The sequence below is a fragment of the Puma concolor genome, chromosome C1 (genome assembly GCF_028749965.1).
Source record: "Puma concolor isolate L17-30 chromosome C1, mPumCon1.1.hap2, whole genome shotgun sequence".
NCBI lineage: Eukaryota > Metazoa > Chordata > Mammalia > Carnivora > Felidae > Puma > Puma concolor.
Window position 1 is genome coordinate 118,997,442 of NC_141674.1, and position 26,367 is coordinate 119,023,808.

The 26,367-nt window shown below is 36.7% G+C and overlaps 1 protein-coding gene across 4 annotated transcripts in view; it reads right to left on the reverse strand.

Annotated features, from left to right (window-relative positions):
- Positions 1–13,120: 13,120 nt before the first annotated feature.
- Positions 13,121–26,367, reverse strand: part of PTPN4 (protein tyrosine phosphatase non-receptor type 4) — a 236,883-nt gene continuing 223,636 nt past the window's right edge. For all 4 annotated transcript variants that reach the window (XM_086718402.1, XM_086718407.1, XM_086718410.1 and 1 more), the window contains one exon: positions 13,121–21,039. In XM_086718402.1, the coding sequence (XP_086574528.1) occupies positions 20,953–21,039 (87 nt within the window). In that variant the 3' untranslated portion in view covers positions 13,121–20,952. The remainder of the gene's footprint in view (positions 21,040–26,367) is intronic.

Sequence of the window (26,367 nt, forward strand, 5' to 3'; positions counted from 1 at the left end):
CCCCAAGTAATAGAGAACACAATTAACTGTACTTCAATAAGGAGTTTGTGTTTTTCACATAGGTAACCTAGAGGTAGGCAGCTGTCTAGTATTGGTTCAGGTCCTCGACAGCGCTATAAGGATCCTAAACACTTTTACTCTTCCTGTTTTGCCATCCTTAGCGTGTTGAGTCTGGTTTCTATGCTTCTAGCTTACTGGCCCCAGAAGAGTGGCAGTATGCCCAGCTCTTCCGAGTTTCAGGAATGAAAGGCAAAGGGGGAAAGAACCTCCTAAAGCCTTGTCTTTTAATTTAGAGAGTGAAGTCCCCCCCCCCCCACCGGACACCAGCGTGTTTCATTAGTCAGAACTAGATTACCTTTACCTGCCCAGACTTAGACTACTTACTGATCCTTAGACTATTTACTTGACCATAGGGTAAGAGAACACCATGATTTGTTTGCATCAACCACAGTTCACTCTTGGGGTTTGGGGAAGGGCCCGCTCTCAGATCTGGACTCTCCATTAACTTCTTGAACAAGTCCAAGTTTTTGTTTTTGTTTTTAATGTTTGTTTGTTTGTTTATTTATTTATTTTGAGAGAGACAGAGAAAGAGAGAGCTTGAGCCGGAAGGGGGCAGAGAGAGGGGGAGAGAGAAAAATCCCAAAGAGGCTCCACGCTGTGAGAGCACAAAGCATGTCGAGGGGCTGGAACTCAGGACCCTGAGATCAAGATCTGAGATGAGATCAAGAGTCTGATGCTTAACCAACTGAGCCACCCAGGCGCCCCAGAACAAATCCAAGTTTTATTAGCAGGATAAGGGGGGTGTTGCAAGGAAGAATGACTCTGGGTGGGCTATGGAGGGTGCCTACCACAATAACCCACTTTTTGGTGAAATAGTCCTGGCCCATGGAAAGATTTTCCTTCATTGAGAGGGGAGATTTTAACAAAAAGAAACATTGTTTAGAATGGAGGGGGGAGGCCAGCAGGGGGAGCTCTAACGCTGCACCACTCAGACCCAACGGGAAAAGATGTACCTTCCACGCGCATGCTGATTTAGCTACTACTTTACCATCCCGGTAGGAAGCGGAAAGGTTTTTCTCCTCCCCAGCCAGTGAGAGGCCATCACAACTGAGCCAATGAATAGCCCCTATACTTGGAATTCCCTGTTTACTCCAAGGGACTTTTTGTCTCTAACAGCCCTCTCAATTTCCCACTTTCCTCTGTAAAAGAGTGGCCCTCCTCTTTTGTTTTCTAGATTTGTTTTTTTTTCCTAGATTTGCCTATGGTTTGGCGTAACTTGCTTGTCCCGAATTGCAGCTCTCTGCTATTCCCAAACTTTTGCTAGTGAAATAACTGGCAGTTTTAACAGAACATTCTCACTCTAGATTTCCATGTGTATCTTCGCTCTTGGTTTGCCCTCTGGAGTCACGCAGAAAGAGGTAGACTCAATTGTGTGGCTTCTGAAAACCATACAACAGGGACAGGGCCCTTTAAGTGAAATAACACATATTTAAGTATTGAAAATTAGGTACTGGTTCTTGGAAGGGGCCCACACAAATCAAGAGAACCAAAGCTTAAACCTAATTATCTTCATGGTGAATCCACCTCTGCCCACAAGAAGAAACATAATTCTTTCGTATCAGAACCCTTTAAATAATTAGGGATATTTGTCCCAAGCCTGCAAATTCTCCTTCTTTTGTGTTTATTTCCAAGGGAGTTCTTTACTTTCTTGATTAGCTTTTCGAAACTGGTCCACACTAGTGCGGTCCCTCATGTCAAGGTATTCTGAGCATCGTGGAGCAGAAGGAAGTCCAATTTAACACTCAGTCCCAGAGCCTGAAAGCCTCTGGGATTCCAAAAGGCTTTTTGGGATTCCAAAAAAGCTTCACTGAAAAGCAAATACTCTCAGGAGAGTGGATATCATGAAGAACTAATTTATCAGACACTGGATCAAGAGAGCATTACCTATTCAAAAAATGCACACAACTAAAATAAATAAAAAATAAACCCAGTCATCAGGAAACAGCGCTAAGAGAGAGATTGCTATAAGCAGACTGCAAATAGTCTAAACTTTAGAAGCGAACACATCTAAAACAGGTTTAAGGTCTGTTAGGATAAAGATGATACTACCTGCCTCACAGGGCAGTAATGAGAGTTACAGAAAACAAGGTGTCTGAAAATGTTTTCAAAAGCATACAACATGGAACGCCTGGATGGCTCAGTCAGTTAAGCGTTCGACCTCGGCTCAGGTCATGATCCCGCGGTTCTTGAGTTCAAGCCCCGCGTGGGGCTCTGTGCTGACAGTTCAGAGCCTGGAGCCTACTTCTGATTCTGTCTCTCTCTCTCTCTCTCTCCCCCCCTCCCCCACTCACGCTCTCTCTCTCTCTTTCAAAAATAAAAATATTTTTAAAAATTAAAAAAAAAAAGCATTCAACATGACATATAAGAGGATGTAAATGTTACAGACCAAAGAACAAAAGTACCTGGGGATGCAAACAGAAGATGAAGGTCTCCTAAATGGAGCCATGACTTGTGCCTAATTTCATGTGATTGGGTAGTTCCCTTTATCCAGTTAAAGCTTTCCTGAGCCAAAATCTCATGTTTGAAAGTCCACACTTTCTCTCTTTACAAGTAACCCTGGGGGGAAGTAAGATCTTAAATTCATACTAAAGTATTAGCCACAGAGGCTAATTGAAGGACACCTTAAAAGAACGGGGGTGGGGGGGATACCTGGGGGAGAGAATTATGCAGAGAAGGGACATGGAAGGATGAATTGAAGACAAGTCTGGAACAGAGTCTATTGGTCTGGTAGCCAATGCTCCTTCTTTATACTGATAGGAAGAAAAATTGAGAAAACCTTGGATGGCACCAGGAAGTTCATAATATTGTGTAATAGAAAGACAGAAGTAAAAACATTTTGCTATTAGATTTGCCTAATGGTGAAACCCGGATGAGAAGAGAAAGGAAGGAGCCAAGGCTCATTATTTCTAGAAGTTAATGTGTATATGTCACCAAATCATCTTGTTAAAAGGCTTAAGTCTAGAGTGGAGCCTGAGAGTCGGCATTACCCACAAGCTTGCAGTTTGTTGACACTGCTCATGAGTGGGTATGCTTTGAGTAGGGAGGTCTTTCGCTGACTGCCCCATACTGTGACTACTGACCGCCCCCAGGGCCTCTGAAGGCATTAAAAGACATACAGTAGAAAGGTCAGTGGTGACCACCCTGTCACTAACTCACTTGAACAAGGATTTATCTTTTCTGGCATCAGTTTTCTCATGTGTAAAATGAGGTAATTAGAACAGAGGATGGGTTGGATCATGTCCTAAAAAAAGATAGGTTGCAGTTCCAATCCCCAGTACCTATGAAGGTGACCATATCTGATCTTCGCATATGAAATCAGGTTAAGATGAGGTCACTCGAGCAGACCCTAAACCAATATGACTGGTTTAGGTGCCCCTATAAGACTGGTGTCCCTATAAGAAAGAGAAATTTGACTGCCATGTTTATAGCAACATTATTTACAACAGCCAAAACGTGAAAACAACCTAAGTGTCCATCAGTGGATGATGGATAAAGAAGATATGGCATGCATATATATATATATATATATATATATATATATATATATATGTAATGCAATATAATATAATGCAATGATATTGCATTTATATGGCCATAAAAACATGAGCCATAAAAACATAAGTGTTCTCCCCCCAGGGTTACTTCTACCATTTGCAACAACATGGATGGTGTTTGAAGGGATTATGCTACATGAAATAAGTCAGAGAAAGACAAATACTGTATGATTTCACTTATTTAGCCATTAATCCATTGATGGACACTTGGGTTGCTTCTATCTTTTGGTTATTGTGAATAATGCTGCTATAAGCACAAGTGTATGTATGTGTGTGTGTGTGTGTGTGTGTGTGTGTGTGTGTATACATATATCTTTGTGATCCAGTGTTCACTGCTTTTCGTTATATACCCAGAAATGGAATTGCTGAATCAAATGGTAATTCTATTTTTGAATTTTTGAGGAGCAGCTATACCGTTTCCCATAGTGGCTGCACCATGTTATGTTCCCATCAACTGTGCACAAGTGTTCTAATTTTTCCACATCCTCAATAACACTTGTCATTTTCTGATTTTTTGATAATGGCCATGCTAATGAGTGTAAATGGTATCTCATTGTGGTTTTGATTTGCATTTCCTTAATGATTAATGCTGTTGGCCAGAAAATTGTCACAGACTTCATCTGTATATGTTGTATGCCCACTAATTAAGATTCATTATTATTTTATGCATTTGCCTATTACATTATATAGGAAAAAAAGAAATGTAACCAACCATGCTAAAAGTAAAATATTGGTTTTATTTATCTATGTAAAATTTATTTACCTTTATCAGTGTTATTTTTTCTTATGGCTTTAAGTTTCCATCTAGTTTCCTTTCATTTCAGCCTAAAGTACTGTCTTTAGCATTTCTTTTTGGATAGATCTACTGGTAATGAACTCCCTCAGCATTTTTTTTTTAATCTGCAAATGGCTTAATTTCTCCTTTATTCTTAAATCTCTCTCATTTAAAATTTTTTTTAATTTTTTAATGTTTATTTTTTGAGTGAGAGAGAGAGAAAGAGAGAGAGAGAGAGAGAGAGTGCAAACAGGGAAGGGGAAGAGAGAGAAGGAGACAGAGAATCAGAAGCAGGCTCCAGGCTCTGAGCTGTCAGCACAGAGCCTGATGCGGGGCTCGAATCAATCCATGAACTGTGATATCATGACCTGAGCTGAAGTCAGACGCTAAACCGATTGAGCCACCCAGATGTCCCTTTAAATTTTTTTTTAAATTATTTTTTAAACGTTTATTTATTTTTGAGAGAGCACCAGTGGGGTAGGGGCAGAGAGAGAGGGGGACAGAGGATCTGAAGCAGACTCTGAGCTGACAGCAGCAAGCATGACGTAGGACTTGAACTCATGAACTGTGAGATCATGACCTGAGCCAAAGTCGGACACTTAACCAACTGAGCCACCCAGGCACCCCTCTGTCTCAATTTTTTAAGTAATCTCTACAACCAACATGGGGCTTGAACTCACAACCCTGAGATCAAGAGTCGCATGCTCTACTGACTGAGCCAGCCAGGTGCCCCTTTCCTTTATTCTTGAAGAGTATTTTTGCCAGATATAAAATTCTTGGTTGATACATTTTCCCCCAATATCTTAAATGTTATCCCACAGCCTGATGACTTCCATCATTTCTAGTTAGCTGTTGAACTTACTTAAGATCCTTGTACCTGGTGAGTTCTTTTTCTCTTGCTGCTTTCAAAATTCTTTGTCTTTGGGTTTCAACAATTTGATTATAATGTATCTCAGTGTGTGTACCTTTTAATTTTATCCTGCTTCAAGTTTGTCAAACTTTTGGGGCATGTGTATTCATGTATTTCCTCAGTTTTGCAAAATGTTCAGCTGTTACAGTCGTGCCCCCCATCTGCGGGGGATACATTCTAAGACTAACTGATGCCTAAAACCATGGATGGTACCAAACCGTCTACATACTACATCGTTTTGTATACATGCATACTTAGGACAAGGTTTAATTTACAAATTAGGCACAGTAAGACATGAATAATAACTAGTAATAAAATAAAACAATTATAATAATATACTGTAATAAAAGTTATGAGAATGTGGTCTCTCAAAATGTCTTATTGTACTGTACTCACCCTTATTCTTGTGATGATGACAAACACAACTGACATAGTGTTTGGCTACTATGGACCCTCTGATGATATGTCAGGAGGAGGATCATCTGTTTCCGGACCACAGTTTACCACAGGTAACTGAAGCCATGGAAAATGAAACCATGGATAAGGGGGGACTACTGTATTTCAAATATATTCTCAGCCAATTTTCTTTCTTCTCTATCTGAAGTCCTTTAATGCTTGTGTTGGTATGTTTTGTGGTATACCACGGGTCCCTCAGATTGTTTTCCCCTTTGCTCTTTTTTCTTTCTCCTCCTTACACTATATAATTTCAATTGTCTTATCTTCAAGTCACTGATCCTTTTCTCTGGCTACCCGCACCTGTTATGGAACCCCTGTAGTGGGTTTTCTTTTCAGTTATTTTACTCTGCCATTCCAGAATTTGTTTTAATATTTATTTAAGTAATCTCTACATTCAACAAGGTGCTCAAACCCACGACCCCCAAGACCAAGAGATGCATCTGTACTAATTGAGCCAGCCAGGTAGCCCTGTTTTGGTTCAAGTCTCATTTTGTTCATACATGATTTTCCTGGTTTCTTTCAGTTCCTGCCCATGGTTTCCTTTAGCCCATTGAACATATATCTAAGACGGTTGATTTCACATCTTTGACTAATAATTCTACTGTGTGGACTTCCTTGAAGATGATTTCCATCCAATTCTTTTTCTTTCCCCTGTGAATGGGCCATATTTTCCTATTTATTGTAATTGTATTACAAATAATAATATTATAAAGAATAATTTTATTTTTTGTTGAGAAGTGGAAATTTTGAGTATTAGGTGGTGAGAACTCTGAAAACCAAATTTCCCCTTAGGAAATACTGAGACCTGGGGCACCTGGGTGGCTCAGTCAGTTCTAAGTGTCTGACCTCAGGTCAACTCATGATCTCACGGTTTGTGGGTTCCAGCCCCACATTGGGCTCTGTGCTGATAGCTCACAGCTCTGAGCCTGAAACCTGCTTCGGATTCTGTGTCTCCCTCTCTCTGCTCTGTCCCCACTCATACTCTGTCTCTATCTCTCAAAAATAAAGAAACAGTCAAGACAGTAGAAAGAAAGAAAGAAAGAAAGAAAGAAAGAAAGAAAGAAAGAAAGAAAGAGAAAGAAAGGGAAAGAAAGAAAGAAAGAAAGAAAGGGAAAGAAAGAAAGAAAAGGAATTACTGAGTTTTGCTTGTTGAGGTCTGGAGTTATTTGTAACTTTTCCAAAATATTTTTGCAAAGTGTGTATTCCTTTCTGTCTATATGTTACTCTGTGGCAGCCAGTGACCTGACAAATATTGTTGTAAGGTCTGTCTTTCAAGAGGGGGAGGGGGAACCAAGTACTGTTCTTATCCCCTGGGAGCAGCTTTAGCCCACTGGGATTGAAACAATAGAAACCAGCCTCTGTCCTGGCCTCTCGATCAAAAGCAGCAATCCTCAATCAGAACCTACAAATCTTGATACTTAGAAGACAAGGTTCTTATTGCCCACTCTGGCTCCAGCAAGCCACACCAGAAGCACAGGTAGCTATCTTCACTGCTGCCTGCTACAAGGATGGGATATGGTAGTTGCTACCACGTGAAAGGCTGAAACTTACCAAAACTTACCAGTCTCGTTACCAACAATCTATCTCCTAGATGCTGCAAATATTCCAACTGGATCCAGAACTCCAAAATAGTGACTCCAGAGATTCTCTGCAAGCCAAATTAGTTGTTTAAGTGGAAGGATGGATTCCTGGAACTTCCTACACCATCTTCCAAGACATCACTCCCAACTGGTTCTTTAAAAAAAAAAATTCTGCTTGGGGCACTTGGGTGGCTCAGTTGGTTAAGTATATGTCTCTTGATTTCCGCTCAGGTCATGATCTCACTGTTTGTGAGTTCGAGCCCCACACTGGGCTCCATGCTGACAGCACAGAGCCTGCTTGGGATTCTCTCTCTCTCTGCCCCTCCTTATCCCTATGTTTTCTTCTACATCCATAGGCATATTGATCCTACTTCCTACATGTTTCATTGTCCTTTTGTTCTGGTCAATCTTCACCATTTCCAAGACTAAGTGGTTTTTCTCCACTGGGTCATACTTCCTTGCGTCTTCCTGTCTATAGTAATTTTTTGTTGGCTGCCAAACATGATAAATTTTATTTTCTACAATAGTATTTTTGTTTTAAATGTTTATTTATTTTTAAGAGAGAGAGGGAGATAGAGAATCCGAAGCAGGCTCCAGGCTCTGAGCTGTCAGCGCAGAGCCTGACACAGAGCTCACACTCATGACCTGTGAGATCATGACCTGAGCAGAAGTTGATGCCTAACCAACTGAGCCACCCAGGGACCACTTGAGTGGTATTTTTTAAATGGCCTTTATCCATTAGGCAGTTAAGTAACTTGTGAATTAGTTTGATCATTTTGAAACTTGTTTTAAAACCTTTGAACTGAGTTTAGAGTAGCTTTTACCCTCCAACTCGGTTAGCCTCACTTCTAAACTTTGGGCTTTCCTGAGTTTTTGCTGACATCCTCTTATCTTCAAAGAGGCTTCTCCTCCATGCCTAAAAGAAACTCGAATTATTCTCATCCTCGTGGCCAGCCCTGGGAATATTCCTCCTACAACTTGGTAATTGTTTTTCCTCAGAAGTTTGTCTTCTTCATGAGGTTTTACTACATGCAAAGATTAATATTCCATCTAAGACTCAGAGTGACTCCTATGTAAATTTACTGAAATCTTTATGTCGTTTCCTCCTCCTTGGAACGTTGCTTCATACCTTCTAACAGCCCCAGCTTCCCAAAACTCTGACACCTGTCTCCCCAAGTAGCAAGATTACCAGTCTTGTTTGGGCTTCATATGCCTGCATCAGCTTATAAATTATCTCCACAAAGAAAACCTGGCTTATGGGAAGGCTCACTCACCTCTCTTTTGATCTGGCTTAGGGGAAGGCTCACTCACCTCTCTTTTGATCTTTTTCCAGGAATTACAGTCTTAATGGACTTTTCCTGATATTGCAAACGTTTTTTCCTATTATTTTGTTCAATTTTCCAGTTGTTTACACAGGAGGCTGACTCTGGGCCCTATTGCTTCCTCATGCTCAGACGCAGAAGTCCAAATAGCTTTTTGTTGTTTAAATGGACCAAGTTGCAAAACAGAAAGGACCTGAAAGGACAATTCACCAAGAAAGAAACATGCATGGCCAAGAAGCGTATAAAAAGATATTCAAATTTGCAAATCACATTTTATATATGTCTTATTACATGAGAAAATGTAAGAGTCATGATATCCACCAAGGGTGGAGACACAGACACATTACTGATGAGGTGGTAAAGTGATGGAAGTATAGTTTTGGAAGCCAATTTTGACAGTACCAGTAAAAACTTTCAGGTATACTTAACATATTCAGCAATTCCACTCCTCGATATTTACTCAGAAACGAAAGCATGTGTTCACAAGCATACTTGTACAGGAATGTTCACAGCATTTTTACTGATAAAATCCCCCAAATCAAGAATGTCTCCAAGCCCAGCTACCCATGAAAAGGAGGCCGATAAGCAAACTATTAATATATTTAACTACTTACCAAATAAAAACCAAACTGATGAATCTCAGGAATTTTGACTAAAACGAGTCTTAGAATATACATATAAATTGCACGTATAAAAAATTCTAGGACAGGCTATTCTAATCTCTAAGAATCAGTATACTCACTGCCTCTAGTAATGTTGTAGGTTGTATTCTGTCCACCCCCCACAAAAGACATTTTGAAGTCCTAACTGCCAGTACCTCAGAATGTAACTGTATTTGGAAATAAGGTCATTGCAGACATAACTAAGATGAGGTGGTGCTGGAGTAGCATGGGCCTCTAATCCAATATAGCTGGTTTCCTCACAGAACAATGTCCATGCTAAGATGGACTTTTGGAGTGGTTAAATTTAAAAGCCAAGGAAGGTCCAAGGCTACCTGAAGCTAAGAAAGACACATGAAGAGATCCTTCCCTAGCACCCTCCGGGGGTGGGTGCATGGCCCTGATAACATTCTGAGTTTGGATTCTGGACTCTAGAACTGCAAGACAATAGATTTCTGTCGTTCTAAGGCACCCAGTTCGTGGTACTTTGTTAGTGTAGCCCCAGGAAGCTAACAAAGGGAGGGAAGGTAAGGGTAGTAATGGACTGGGAAGGGAAAAGGAGACTCTCTCAAGTGATGAAAATGTTCTGTATCAAATCCTTTTGTAGGTTTTTTTCCTCCTTTCTTTTTTCTTAAGATTTTGGAGCCTCTGGGGTGGCTCAGTCGTTAAGACTCTGACTCTTGATTTCGCCTCAGGTCACGACCTCACAGTTCCAGAGATGGAGTCCTGTATGGGGCTCTGCGCTCACCTTGCAGAACCTGCTTGGGATTCTCTCTCTCCTCCCTTACCCCTCCCCAATTGTGCGCCCAAGCTCTCTCTCTCTCAAAACAAATAAACTTTAAAAAAAAGACTTTGTTTTTAAGTACTCTCTACACCTAACGGGGAGCTCGAACTAACAACCCAGAGACCAAGAGTCAGTCTCTACTGACTGAGCCAGCCAGGCGCCCTCCCCGTTCTTTCTTTTTTAACTGAAATAGAATTGACATACAACATATTAATTTCAGATATACAACATAATGATTTGACATTTGTATAATGATCACCACATTAAGTCTAGTTACCATCTGACAACCTATGCAGTTAAAAATTTTTTCTTGTGGTAAGAATTTTTAAGATTTACTTTCTCACCAACTTTCAAATTTGAAATGCAGTATTATTGACTAAAATCAATATGATGTACATTACATCCCACTGACTCATTTTATACTTGGAAGTTTGTACCTCTTGATCCCCACGGGGGTTTGACTTCCATAGAAATATGCATTCATTAAAACTTACTGAATGGTAGACTTAATATTTATTTTACTGATAAAAACGTTATGTCAAAAAGAGATAATTGTTGAAGATTAGAGATACGTGAGCTGAAGTGCTCAGGGGTCAAGTGTACAGATGTGGGCAACATCATTTTATGAAATGCATAAAAGATGTATTGATGGATTGAGAGATGCTTAGGCAGATGGACAAGTCATAAGACAAATATAGCAAGATGGTAATTACAGAATCTAGGGGAGGAATATATGGATGTTAACTTCAATTCTTTCAATTTTCTGTATGTTTGAATATTTTTATATATTCAAAATATATTATGTTGGGGGAATTTTATAGATAATTGACCCATATGTACAAGTATAATTTAAAAGGGAATATATAAAAGGCTATCATAATTTTTAATAGCAAACTTAAAAACTGTCTAAATATTCGAGAGGAATTTTTACATACAGTAGAAACTGTATCTGATGGTACCAAAACTAATGGTTAGTTGGTTAATTGAAAAGCCATTTAAAGGAGAGATAAAAATACAAGCATTTTGTTTTAGCTTAGGACAAAAAATGCATTTTTATCTGTGATTCTTTTTTATGTAGGAACAAGGTTTTACTTTTACTTTGGGTTTGAGCCCAATTATAGTCCCTGAGTCTCTGTTGCAAAAACAGACCCCAAGTGTGGCATCTATTTTTTTCTGTCTCTCAAATGCATCATCTTTTGTTAGTCTCTCATAATTGTCTCGCTAATACCTATTTTAAATAATTTTTAAAGAATTTGATGAAGTTTTAATGACACCTTTATAAGGGTTTTGCAAAAACCCAACCCTCCTGCTTTTCACATGCACATTTCACTGGCTTATGTAGCACATAATTAAATGGTATCAGAAAGATAAATTTGCATATATAGGTTAGCAAATAAATACAGCTGATTTTAGGAAGCTTACTACTTTAATTGGAACCCCAAGAGTTCTGGCATGACTCAGAGCAGTCAGTGGTGGCAAGGGGAGAACAAGAGGGGAAAACAGAGTGCCAGTCTACAGAGTGGGTTACTTAGAAGGTGGTTAAGAGAGCTTCTGTCACAGATGGAATGTTAATAGAGGATTAGAGTCAAGCTTTTGCAGGTATACCCCAAACTCCGAAGTCACGAAGATGACTGATACATTTGTTGACAAAAGTATTAAAAATATTATCATGTCCCCCCAACACCCTACAAGAATAAAGTCAAAGAACACCATAAGAAAAAAGGTTTGCAATATATAAACACATGACTGTCAAGTGACTAATTTCTTTAATTTCCAACATCTCATATGAATAGAACATTAAACAACCTGATATAAAAATAAGCAAAGGATATCAATATGGAATTTTGAGAACAAGAAATACAAAAGATCAATAAAGATATGAAAATCTACTTAACTTCCTCACAGAAGAAATGCATTGTCAAAAGATAATTTCATTTATAAGATGAGCAAGTTTGATATCAGTTCTAATAAAAATGTGGGGAAACAGACATTCTCATATGCTTTGATGGAACCATAAGCTGATATAAACTTCTCCAAGAACAATTAGACAATATTTATTAAAATTTCAAAATGCAGATGCCCTATGACCTAGCAACTTTGCTGGTAGAAATTTACCCTACATTTATGCTTATAATGATTAAAGAAAATACTTGCAAAAGGAGGTTCAATAGAGCATTGCTTGTACAGTATGAACTGGAAACAAGGTAAGTGTGCATCAGGAAATTAAATTACGGTATATCCATAGGATGGAGTACAAGGCAGTGATTGAGAAGAATGAGGTAGACCTGAATATGCTGATATGGAAGTGTTTCCAGGGTGACAAAGCACTGCAGAATATATTGTACGATCCCTCTGACATTAACAAAATGTATATGTACTTACAAATGCATACACACACATTTCCCCCCAGAGGAAAATACAAGAAATTTAATAGAAGTTGTCATCGGTTTGAGGGAGACTACTCTTAGGGGTAGGTCAGAGGCTTTTACACCTCCTTGTGAATCTTCCTTATACTGTTTGAATTTCTATTATTATGTACGTAATAATAATCATGGCATAATCATAAATCTTTATCTTTGCCTTCATTTTTTAGATACGAAATTACTTAAATGTTAATTTTTTAAGAAATTATTTTCTTTCAGATGAAAGATGGCATACTTCAACTGCATTTGGGGAAGATACAAGGCGCGCTGAATGTAGGTACAGAAAGGTCCCTTATTTTGATTGACAAGATCTTAGGTCAGGAATACCAGAAGAGGGGCTGATGCTGGGAGGAGAGAGGAGTCAAGCAGTGGCTGAAGTGAAGGAAGAACATTTCCTTATTCTTTAATCCTCTAAATCCCTTTTAGTTCCTTACTTAACTCCTCACCCCTCCCCAAACACAGCCACTCGTGAAACAGAAATTCTAGAAATAAAGTTTGCACTTAGCATTCTCCCAGTCCCTTGGGATCCCCCATTAATGAATACAACCACTGTCAGAAAAGCCCAACAACAAAAAATAATCTTCAAAACTCCTATACTTTAAATTACTAAAGCACATCTTTATTTTGCAATTGAACAATTAAAAGTCACAGCTAGAGTTTTTTCACGTCTGTACCTGAACAACTATTTCTCAATCAAAATGAAATATGGCCAACAAAATATGTGTAATAGCATTGCACGTAACAGAAGTTGCTCTTAGGACTAAAACAGTTTTAATGTGAATCAGCATTTTAATCCTGTCTGCTGTTAGTATTCATAGATTTTTTTTTTACATGAATAAACTTCAGGAATTCTAGTTTTTCACTGAAATTAAAACAAATACACAGGCTTTTCAAGCATACAGTAAGCTGCAGTGACAAATGCAGAGCGCTGATTTCAAATTATCCCGTGTTGACCAAATTCAAGCTTATACATTTTAAACGAACCCTAAGCTTCTTTGCCTCTTATTGTGGAAACAAACCATATGGAAAGAGCTATTTTTGTGAAATGGGGAAAGAGTTAATTTTAAAAATTAAGGGGCTAATTCCATTTTGCTACTAGTTCAGTACAATCAAACGTGAAATGACAGCAGAAATGCAAAATCATATTTTAATAACGAAATAAACTAGATTTTTAACTAAGTGACTTTTCGCCCTTCATATTTACATATAGCACCTGTTACAAGAAAAAAAATCCCAAATTAATACACCCTCTACATAGAAATAATTCTTTGTAAAACTAATACTTAAAAATATCACTGATGAGTATATAGTAAATTGTCCTAAAATTAAGCCTACACTGTAGAAAATAAAGACTAGCTTTTCTTACTTGAAAAGATAACAATATGGATTGTAACTGCAATGTCCTGGTGCTTTAAGAACACTGGGTTGGACAGTTTTTTGTTTTTTTTCCAAGCACACATACTCTAATGAGATAAAATGAAAACAGCTTAATGTAAACTGTTTTTAGTGTCTTAAATCCTGTCCCTTGACACGTATATAAAGTATCAGGACTTTGCCTCTTCAACTTACTTGTGGTGCGGTATTGACTTAACCCCTACCTACCACTTAAAACCAAACAAGTGGATTTCCAAGTATTCATGTCATGTAGGAAAATTCAAAGCAGAAAGGATTATTGTAAACCAAACCTGGTTGAAGCTAGCCGAGAGCACCCAGAGTCCAGCCGGATAGTCAACTGGGTAGGCTTCACTGTACTAAATTAATTACAGAAAAGTGGCAAAGCTAAAACCACAAAAATTACCTTTTAAATATCAAATGACCAGGAGATCATTGTAAAGCACTGAACTTGGGTCCAATCCAATGAGTTCTACATACTAATCCATTAAAGTTTTTCCATATTTACAAAACTCCTAGGATAGATTTTATTTTTTAAATGTATAAATTAAGTCAGTAGTAAGCATGAAATAAAGTGCTACTATTTAAAATTCAAGAAGTCAATTTCAGCATTGAAATTTGACCTCCTCTACAGGATATAAGAAAGACTGAATAATCTTGTGAATTCACTAAAGGGTTGGAAAAGATGGGTGCCAGAGAATCCCAGAATTGGATTGAAATGTTCTTGCCAGGGAAGGCAAGGAACTGCAACACAACTCAGGAGTAAAAACTAAAAAAGCTTCTTTTAAATAAAAGGTAAAATGGGCTCAATTGTGACTACAGTGAATTTGGGGAAATCAAACGTCAGCACCTATTTGTGTCTAAGATGGTAAACTGGGCTGATCCTCCTTGACGATGTCATGGTGATAATTTCATTTAGCAAGGTGGCATTTCGGTTAAAGTTACAAGTAATATTTGTTACATTTTGGAAACTCTCAGGGTTGAGGGGGCCTGATATTAATCTCTTAACCAGTGTAAACGAAAAAAAAAAAGCTAATGAAGAAAGGTATCACCTTATAGCTTCAGGGTATTTACTTCACAAAGACTATAAGATGAAATTACTTTTCTGAAGTTGGATATACGGAAGCAGGAGTCAAAATAATGAAGGTCCCATTGAGTCAAGTGTAACAAGTGATGAATAATAAATACTACCCTTTAAGAAGACTATTGAGCAAATCATGCCTAAAACATGGTAGGGTTTGTTGTTCAGCTGAATTAATAAATCCCTAAGCATCTAATACACCACTGTTACAGGTCAGAACTGGGCTCAGTGGTCTTACCTGTCCAAGATACTGATCATAAGAAGGCAAAACTCTTTGTCAGGGGCCTCTGCACATATTTACTATAGTGGATCTGATGCACAGATTTCTGGCGTCACCAAAGTCACACTCACAATGATGTCCTCATTTGTGGCTGCCACAGTGACAAAGCCTGAGAACTTTCCTTCACGGTAAACACATGCAGCAGAATGTTTACCCTCACACAAAAACACCCTTCCACACTCCAGAAGTCTAGAATTCAATTGTTTTACACTTAAAAATAGTAAGCACAAGTTTTCTTGAAATTTTCTATTCTAGAGCTAAAACAAAACAGAATACAAAACAATGTATATCTGAAATATGCTTCAGTAATGATTGCTTGTTTATAATTAAAATTACAGTTTTCTTCTAAAATTGCATTTTATGAAGTGGATGGAATACTCTTCCTTTCATTTTTTTTCAATCCCTTGCTGACTTTTGAAAACAGTTTCCTTAGAATCAAGTCATAATTCTAATAACATTTCAAAGATACATTCATATTTTTACAGCATGAAAGACATACAAGTATCATTTCCTTTTACACAATGAAGTAAAAGAAGTTAACAGTTTCAATCTTTTGTCCATAGAAAAATATTTTCTGTATCATTTACACAAGTAGGAAAATTCTACAGTGCTTAACTGAAACTTCCATGAGCACATCAAGGCTTTTAAACACTCTCATTCTCTTACTGGAAATTTTAAAAGGTTTCAGGAAGTTAAAAATTAGGACTTCCACCTAAAATTGTAGTCTTTAACTTGCAATATTGCTAATACCTTTCACTTCGTAAATTTAAAAAAAAAACTGCTTTTCTTCTTTATGCACTGAATCACATCTAGTCAATATTGATGGATTGCACCCCAGTAGATACTACTTCTGGCTGCCCACTGAGCTTGGACTGCTAAAATAAAAATAACAGTGACTATAAAACTTTAGAAATCAATAGTAAATTGCAGGAGAAAAACATACAAATAAATAGCAGCAAATTTAGAAATGGAAACAGAAGTAACTATTTGGTGTTTGCCCAGGACAACTTCACCAAGATTATGAAAATAAAATGTCTCATTTCTGGCTGATATAGGACTTGTTGGTTTTTGATACTATTGAGAGGCTTATTGTACGAATTGCTACTAAGAATAAATGAAGTCAGTATATAATAAAACAATTGTTGGTAACAGTTGCAGACATTGTAAAATAAGATAAACTCCCGAAATACAATTTAGGGATTAATTTCATGGGCTCTTTATAAAATTGCTGAACGTCTCTATTCGCTCAAGAATGTTTTATTACTTGTATTCCTTTGTAGCTATACAATTCACTAAGAATTTTATAAACAGTTGCTATAACTTATGTTGTGATCACACTGAGACACCAATAAATCTGCCAACAGATCAGTAATTCTGATATCTGATAAAATCCAGTGGGTTTTAACAACATGGCTATTTTACTTGGAAGAAACACCACACACACACACAGACACACAGACACACACACACACACACACACACACACACACACACACACACACACACAAATGCCTGCAGAAACTGGTTGAACAGCTAAAGTAAATGTGGGAAGTAAGCAATGATAATATGGTTACTTTGTTGATGTGGCATAAAAGCCAACTGTGTGCGACATAATTCATCTTTTTCATGTCATATTATTAAGAGATGTTTATTCCCACAACTACTTACCATAATATATTTACTCTAAGTGACTTAAGTGTAAATTCACCTAAACTACAAAATAAAAGAGATGTAAACATATCCCACCTTATTGTGGTATAAATAATTTTTATGAATTCAAAACTACTTTGGCAACCTTACTATCAGAATATCTTAAATATTCAAAACACAGGTATTAAATAGAACATTGTTAAAAATTCTTCTTTCTTTCTCCCTTCCTGATTAGATTATAAAATAAGTAATGCTTTAATTCTACTACATGTTCACATTATGAACATAAATTATTTGATTATAACTTGACATATATCCTAAATCCTAGTTCTATGTCTTAAGTGCTTTTAAAAAATTAGTCTTCTAGTTTACATTTCAGAATGTTTTTGTACTGCATGTGTTATCAGCCTAAACACTTCACAAAAGCTTATGTTCTATCAGAGAAGCATAACTAGCAAACTGAGTCAGGGTCCTAATTAGGATCACCTTTTAAAGCCTACTTATTTTCTAAATTAAGTGACATCTTCTAAGATCATAGTTATTAAGTGAAAACACTGCCTGAGTATAATTCTTGAGCTGAAACAGACTAAAATTCACAAGAATTTATGATCTATTCATATATGTTGCCTAAAATAATGGAGAAGGTGAGATTAGATAAAATCATTCAAGTTCCTTTCAGCTCTCAAGTTAAGAGTATTTCTAGTGGAGACAGAAGACTTTCACTCAAATACCTGATTAGACCTGACCAGACCTGCCAGCAGATTATAAACAACTCTATAGTTAAAATAACCCTTTACCTCTGTTTGTTACCATTAGCCTTTATGAAACACACAAATATATATAAACACACAAAAGTGTACATAGTAGTACTTGAAACCTTCAAGCAACTGTCTTAATGGCTTATCATACCTTCTTAAGTTTGAAGTCAGTTTTTATATATAAATTTTCTCTTTACCCTTAATCAAAATGAGCAACGCCTCCCCCCTCCCCCCACTTGTGCTAGCAGGCCACACGAAGAAAATTATTTCTTAAGCTGTTTACTCTGCCTCTATTTTGAATGGATGTACTCATTTAACAAATACCACCAATTCTTCTTGTGAATGTAAAGTCTATTCCAAAATATTCCTCATGCTATGTACACAGTGCTGACACAAATCTGATGCTCAACAAAATCTGAAATGAACATGGTAAAACCACCTTAAATCAGAGAGGAAAGGTTTTCATAAACATTTATCATTTACAAAGCCCCTTGATTCACCAATATCTATTTCCACTTGTGAGAAGAACAGTAGCATTGATTTCTCTGCGGGTGGGGGGAGTGGGAGAGCAGAGGAGTTAACTGGAGGAAAGGGAGAGCAGTTCAGATACAAGAAATTTGACATTTTTATTACACAGTATTACATGGATATGAATGGAAAATCTAGACCTACTTGGCATATTAAAGCTGGGATTATTCCTAGAACCCTATTTAGATTGATGAACAGGTTAAAAATTCTTAGGTGTAACGGATACAGTCTGATTTGTTGGGTGAACACAGAAGCATAATTAGCATATCCATTTTAAGAAGCTCTGAAGGATAATTTGTTTTAAGATCCTAATAAATATGCCTTTAAAAAAGGATCTTTTCTGTACATAAAAATACTGACAGAGGGTAGCTCCCAGATGAAAAATCCATATATGAGAAATTTAAATGTAACTCTAGACTTCTAATATTTACCACTTAAAGACTGGAATTAATCATTTTAAAAGGCAGCAGTACTCACTGCCAACAAAATTAGAGTTTATCTCAGAAGTGTAAACACACCTGTAAGTTAAAGAACATGCCAACCATGACATTTATCTGTTCCTATCTATACAACTGCATTTTTTTTATCTTTTTAATCTATGGTTGTCATATTCTGTCCACACAGAATAGATTTTCATTTTAATTCAGATTAAAAACATCTGTCAAACAGCTATTAATTATGTAGACCCTCAACATGATTTTACTTGTTCACTTCTTGATTTATCATTATGTCATATAGCAGCCTAAATTATATTTATCTGTTGGTAGAAAATGGAATGTTCAAATAAGACTCTAGTTAGTTACTAATTTATACTGTCTTGGCTGTGAAATCCAGGGATAGGAGAATTTCTCTTTGACATAAAGGTTATGTTTACTTTTCTCTTAAAAAATTAAAATATTTGAATATAATAATTTATTTGGTATCTTGGTTATCAATGTTTAGGACTTAATTTCCTAAAATGTATTATTATGGGTTCTGATTATCTGAAATAACATCACTTTGATTACACTGAAGATTTTTAAATGTGTATTTGTCCCCTCATACTGAACGGCATTTCACAATATCTACCATTCAAACTCTAAGTTTTATCAAGACTATACAGAAGCATTCAGAAACCATTAGTAAATGAATATTTTGACCACAATCCATATAAAACAAGTGTGTAATATAACATTTCAATAGGTGAGCAAATTTCCACTTATATTAAAACTGGGCAATTTTAAAGTTCTATCTCTCTGTAGACTTAAAAAAAAAGTCCTGAAGAGGAAAGGATACACATCCTTACAGGGAACCAGAGCCTCCATCAGGCTGACAAGCAAAACTCTCTGTATTAACATGCTTATAACTTAGTAAGTATATATAAACTGGGGTAATTTAATTGTATACAAATATGACAATAAACCCTCAATGCAGTTATTGAGGGATTGCCTTTAGAAATAAGTCAAAAACGTTTCATTCCTCGTTCGAAGCATCCCAACCAACAGACTGGTGTGAACAAAGCTTGATATGAACCGAAATAAATGCTTTAAGAATAATAATTTAGACAGTGATAGAAATAAATCACAACGAATTGCTCTAACTTTAGCTGAAAATATCAATATGTTTAACTTTAATATGCATATTAGGTGCCATTTCTAAAGTTAGGGATAAAATAAAGAGAAAATTTGAATAATAAAGCATCTTTTAACTTGAGCTGCTCAACTGTAACCCTTGTCCCTCAGGAAAGGAATGTGCAGATTTTCAATAATTCCATAGCAGCAGAACGCTCACTCAGTAGAACACAATTTATCTTTGCTTCTTGTGGCAAAATACAGGAATTGAGTAAGAAATAAAATTTCCATACCCTTCTTTGCGTAACTCTTCATACAAGAAGCTGTTTTTTTTTAAATGCAAACTGATTCAAAATGCATAAAAATGTAAATGTACAATATACACACATACCTCCTAGTGGGGTCAAATGAGTGCCTTTTCATTAGACATACAAAGACGTCTCAAGGCACTTAAGGGCTTAAGACACAACGCATGCATTCCTTTACATCAAGTATGTGAAATCACATGATTTGGAATAAGCCAACCGTATGATAAATATGTTACATTATTAAATTCAAGAAAACTTGTAGATTCATATTTATACTTTCTATAAGATGCTGGTAAATGGACACTGTGCAGCATTTCCTGGGAAAAGCAAATTCCATCTTTCTTCTCACGAACAGCAGGTCTCTACAGGGGAGTACGGGGAAAGATGTGCTGCATCCATAGGCAGTGTATTGGCTAATATTGAGAATGATATTGCTAAAATTTAAAAAATAAAAATCTGGTAATCAGTATAGTAAGTACATGAATCACTGGGAAACACCAGAGCTGACTCCTGATGTATACTTCTTTTTGCTTTCAAGATACAGGTGTATATCAGAGATGAGGAGAATTCTGAGCCTTGTTTGTGGCAATTCTACCAGAAGGGGACTGCATGGCACCACCACAGATTTCATAAATTACCCTGAACATACTCAGTTATTCACTATTTGTTCGGAGCAAAGCATGAAATAGTCTTCAAACACATGAATTACAGATTTTGAGAGAGTGACATTGTTTAAACATAAAGTGCAACAGTGCTGAAGTTTTCAGTTTTTGTTAGTTCTTCATTGTTTTTGTCTAACTGCCATTTCCTGCAAGCAGAATTATGGCACAGTGAATAGAACAGAAAGCAGTTTTCCAACACATATCCCAGACTTATGCTTTCTTATTTATTTGATGACGTCGTTAAGGGTTTAACAAATCCTTCTTCATAAACTTTCAAAATAGCTTCACATACAAATCTGTATTGACTCTGAAAAATAGAAAGGACAGAACTGATCAGAAAGACTAGAAAACAACAACAACAACAACAACAACAACAATTTCACTTGACTTGCTTATAAAGGAAATGCAACGTAAAACCGCACAGAGATACCATTTTGCACCAACACAAAGGCAAAAAAATAAAAAGGTCTGACAACGTATTTTGTTGGCAACACTCACTCATACATTGCTAGTAGGGATGTAAAATACTACAATTTGGCAGCATCTAAAAAATTACATTAATTTACCTTTCACCCATTAATCCCACTTGTAGGAATCTATCCGAAAGATAAACCAGAAAAAGAAATTGAAAACATATATTCAGAAATAAGTCTATTCACCACTGGATTATTTTTAATAACACAGAGTAGGAACAATCCTAATGGCTACCAGGAAGGAACTGGGTGGCACATCCTCACAGGGGAATACTACGTGGTGAAGGGCTGAAGGGGAAGGAATGAAAGTCTACCGATCACTATAAAATGATTCCAGAGTACCTTGTTAAGTTAAAACAGCATGGCAGAGTAAAGTGCACACAATGTATTCTCTTTATAACAGAAAGAGGGTGACTACAAATGTCCATCTCAATATATATGTTATACAAAAGGGAAGGACAAATCATTAAAAACATAGTCTCCTATGAAGAGATAGAGGGGATAGAGTGCAGGAGAGGGGTAGAGATTAGATTTCACTGGATATACCTCCTCCTTCTATAGATTTTACTTTGGAACCACATAAATATACCCCATAATTAGAATGTTAATTTAACAAAATCTCTGTAAGTTGAAAATAATATGAAACAATCAATGTGTGTATGTAGTTGATGGCATAACCACATAGAGAGGAGTTATTTCAAGGGACTTTTAAACAGTAATTTGAGTATCTCATAGATATATCCAAAAAATAGAAAAAAAAATTCTTTTCAGTAACGATTCTGTTGGTGGTAGTAGTGTTAGTTTTGTTATTTTGAGATGTTATGTCATGTGGAATAAAACAAGGGAGTATTTGTGATAGTCTAAATCTTTCATTGCTGATATTGTAGAGAACCATTATTCTTGTTAAAGAAGAATGGAAATAAAGATGTAACATAGAACACATCAAGTAAAAACACTGAGGTCCTGAATTTGTATTGGAAGCATCAGTAGTAGCTCCTTATGCGTTTGTTTTCTTCACTGTGGCAATGGAAGATTTCTAGAGACAAATACTAACACTAACCCAGCAGCTTAAAATACTTAGTGCTCAGAAGGTGATCCCTAAAATAATTTCTAAAGACAAAAACAAAAAAAACCAGTACTTTTCTGGAGAAATTATGATTCTAAAACCAGGGCAGGAAATGCACATGCCTGGACATTTTTATTGGTAGCAAAGAAACTATCCGTACTAGGGTCTTGACAAAACAGCTTAGGAGCTGAGCTGAACAGGTTCCTACTGGCCAAAAATGGGACAGTGTAGGCATCATTAAAAAAAAAATAACTACAACGAGTTGAAATATATCACATATGTTTAAATCCACGATATCAGAATAATATCAAAGCAAACAAAAGTATGAGGTCACCAGTGGGAGAGGCAAGTGAACCAACTCATTATACTGAAAACTGATATATGAAAGCACAGCCTATACCACTGGTTAACCAAATAGCAGAAGAGAACTTTCTCTTTAAAGAAGTATTCCAGCTAATAAACAAAGAAGGAATAATAGACTATTATCATTCTTCAAACCCCACCAGTTAATGATGCAGACACTGATCACCCAAGGCCACTAACATCACAAAAAGAAAGACAACATTTAAGTGCCTCTTGAAAGAACAAAATACCACCTAATTTGTTCAAGTCTATAGATCCATTTACCACTCTTAGGAAACACAGATAACACTCGGTTATTTCATCAAATAAACTGCAGGAAAAAAGAAAAGAAACGTAGAAAGAAGCAACACATTAAAAGAGATTTAGGAGACATAAACCAATCAAAATTTGTGGACTGTATCTGAATCCTGATTTTATACAAACTGTAAAAGCAAAAACTCACTGTGTATGATACAATCCAATAATTTGATTTCTGGGTATATATACATACAAAATAATTGGAAGTAAGACCTCAAAGAGACATTCATACATCCATGTTCACAGAAGCATTATTTGCAATAACCAAAAGATGGAAACAACCCAAATGTCCACCGGCAGATAAAAGGATAAACAAAATGTGGCCTATACACAATCAAGAATTCTTCAGCCTTAAAAGAAAGGAAATTCTTACACATGCTACAAAGTGGATGAACCTTGAGAATATAATGCTGAGAGAATCCAGTCCCAGAAAAACAAAACCTGTATGAAGCTACTTATATAAGGCATCTAGAGCAGTCAAATTCCTAGAAACAGAAAGTAGAATGCTGGTTGCCAGGGGATGGGAGGAGAGGGATATGGAGAGTTGTTGTTTAATGTGTATAGTGTTTTAGTTTTGCAAGATGAAAAAGTGCTAGAGACAGGTTACCCAACAGTGTGAATACACTTAATACTACTGAACTGCATAATTCAAAATGGTTAAGATGATAAATTTTATGTGGTGTGTTTTGCTACAATTAAAAATCCATTATGTGTGAATATAGATACAAGAATCTCAAGAAAGTATTAGCCAATCAAATCAAGCATCATATAAAAAAAATTACACACCATGTCCAAGTAGAATTTACCCCAGGAATGCAGGTTAGTTTAACATCTGAGAGTCAGTCAATATACTATACAACATTAATAAAAGACAAAAACCAGACAATCGTTTCAAGAGACATACATACACAAAAAGCATTTGACAGAACTGAACATCTTTTCATGATGAAATTACTCAACAAACTAGCAACAGAGGGAACTTCCTCAACCTGACAAAAGGCAGCTTGTTACATACTTAGTGGGTAAAAAACTGAAAGCTATCTCCCTAAGACCAGGAACAAGACAAGAGTGTCTGGTTTTACCACTTTAACATTGTACTGGAAGTTTTAGCTTGGGACACTTGGGAGAAAAAAGGGGGGACGGGAGTGCCTGGGTGGCTCAGTTGGCTAAGCCTCCAATTCTTGATTTCAGTTCAGGTCATGATCTCATGGTTTGTGAGTTTGAGCCCCACACGGGGCTCTGCACTGGCAGCATAGAGCTTGCTTTGGATCCTCTCTCTCTGCCCCTTCCCTGCTCAAGCTCTCTCTCTCTCTCACTCTCTAAACAAACAAATAAACTTAAAAAAAAAGAAAGGAAAGGCATCTAAAGTGGAAAGGAAGAAGTAAACTACCTCTATTTACAGATAATATCTTGTATATAGAAAATCCTAAGGAATCCACTTTCATAGGTAAAAAATTATTAGAGTTAATGAATTATTTCAGCAAGGTTGCAGGATACATGATCAACATACAAAATCAATTTTATGTCTATACCCAAGCAATGTATACTCCCAAACTGAAATTAAGAAAACAATTTCCCTTAAAATAGCACCAAAAAGACTAAAAAGCTTAATAAATTTGACAAAAGAAGACTTGTATACTGAAAACTACAACATATGAAAGAAATTAAAGAAGACATAAATAGATGGAAAGACATTTTGTGTTCATGGTTTGGAAGATGGAATATCATTGAGATGGCAACACTCCTCTAAAATGATATGTAGATTTAATGCAATCCATATCTTGCTTTTTTTTGCAGAGAACATATAATGAATCCATATAAAATTAATATGGAAAAGCAAGGGACTCTGAATAGCTAAAACAGTCTTGAAAAAGGAACAGAGTTGGGAGAGTCACATTTCCTGACTTCGAATTTTATTATAAAACTATAAGTAATCAAGACACTATATAAGTAGTATAAGGATAGGCATATAAATCAATGGAACAGAGTTGAAAGTCCAAAAATAAACCCTTACATTTGTGGTCAACTAGTTTTTGACAAGGAACATAGAGACAATTAACAACAATCTTGGGGTGCCTGGGTGGCTCAGTCGGTTAAGCAACTGATTTCGGCTCAGGTCATGATCTCACGGTTCATGGGTTCAAGCCCTGCATCAGGCTCCGTGCTGACAGCCCAGAGCCTGGAGCCTGCTTCGGATTCTGTGTCTCCCTCTCTCTCTCTCTCTCTCTCTCTCTCTCTCTCTCTCTCTCTGCCCCTCCCCTGCTCGTGCTCTGTCTCTGTCTCTCAAAAAATAAATAAATGTTAAAAAAAAATTTTTAAAAGAAAGAACAGTCTTTTCCATAATGGAGTGGAGACAACTGGAAAACCACATGCAGAAGAATGAAACTGGAACCATACCTCAAACTATATGTAAAAGCTAACTCAAAATAAATCAGACACACATGTGAGAGCTAGACTATAAAACTCTCGGAAGAAAGCAGAAGAATAAACCTTTGCAGCCTTGAGTTTCGGCAATGATTTCTTAGATATGACACCAAAAGCATATGTGATTTAAAAAATATATAAACTAGACTTCATCAAAATTAAAAACTTCTGTGCTACAAATGACATAATCAAAAAAGTAAAAGAACGGCATGGAAGAAAACATTTGCAAACCATAGACGTACAAGGCACTTGTATTCAGAAAATATAAAGGACTCTTACAACTCAACAATAAAATGACCAAAAGAACAAACTGAAAAAAGGGGAAGGGGCATCTGGCTGGCTCAGTTGGTGAAACGTGTGACTCCTGATCTAAGGCTGTGAATTCAAGCCCTTTGTTGGGGGCAGAGATTATTTAAAAATAAAATCTTTAAAAAAAATAAAAGGGCAAAAGGTTTGAATAGACAGTTTTCAAAAGAAGATATACAAATAAACACATGAAAAAATGCTTGAAAGCACTAGTTATTAGGGAAACACAAATCAAAACCACAACAAGATACCACTTTATGTTCAGTAGGCTAAAATAGAAAAAAGAGAGGGGTGCCTGGTTGGCTCAGTCAGTGGAGTATGGGACTCTTGATCTCGGGGTCACAAATTGGAGCCCCACATTGGTGCAGAGACCACCTTAAAAAGACAGATAATAACAAGTGTTGACAATGATATGGAGAAAACAGAGCCCTCATACACTGACAGAAGAATGGCAAAACGGTATAGCCACATTGGAAACAGTCTGGCAGTTACTCAAAAGGTTAAACAGAGTTACCATATGACCCAGCAATTCCCCCTCTGGGTATATACCCAAGAGAAATGAAAACATATTCACACAAAAACATACGCAAAAGTTTATGGTACCATTATTCATAATAACCAAGAAGCAGAAATGATCTAAATGCCCATGAACAGATGAATCGATAAACAATGGAATACTATTCAGGCAAACAAAAAAAGAGAAAGA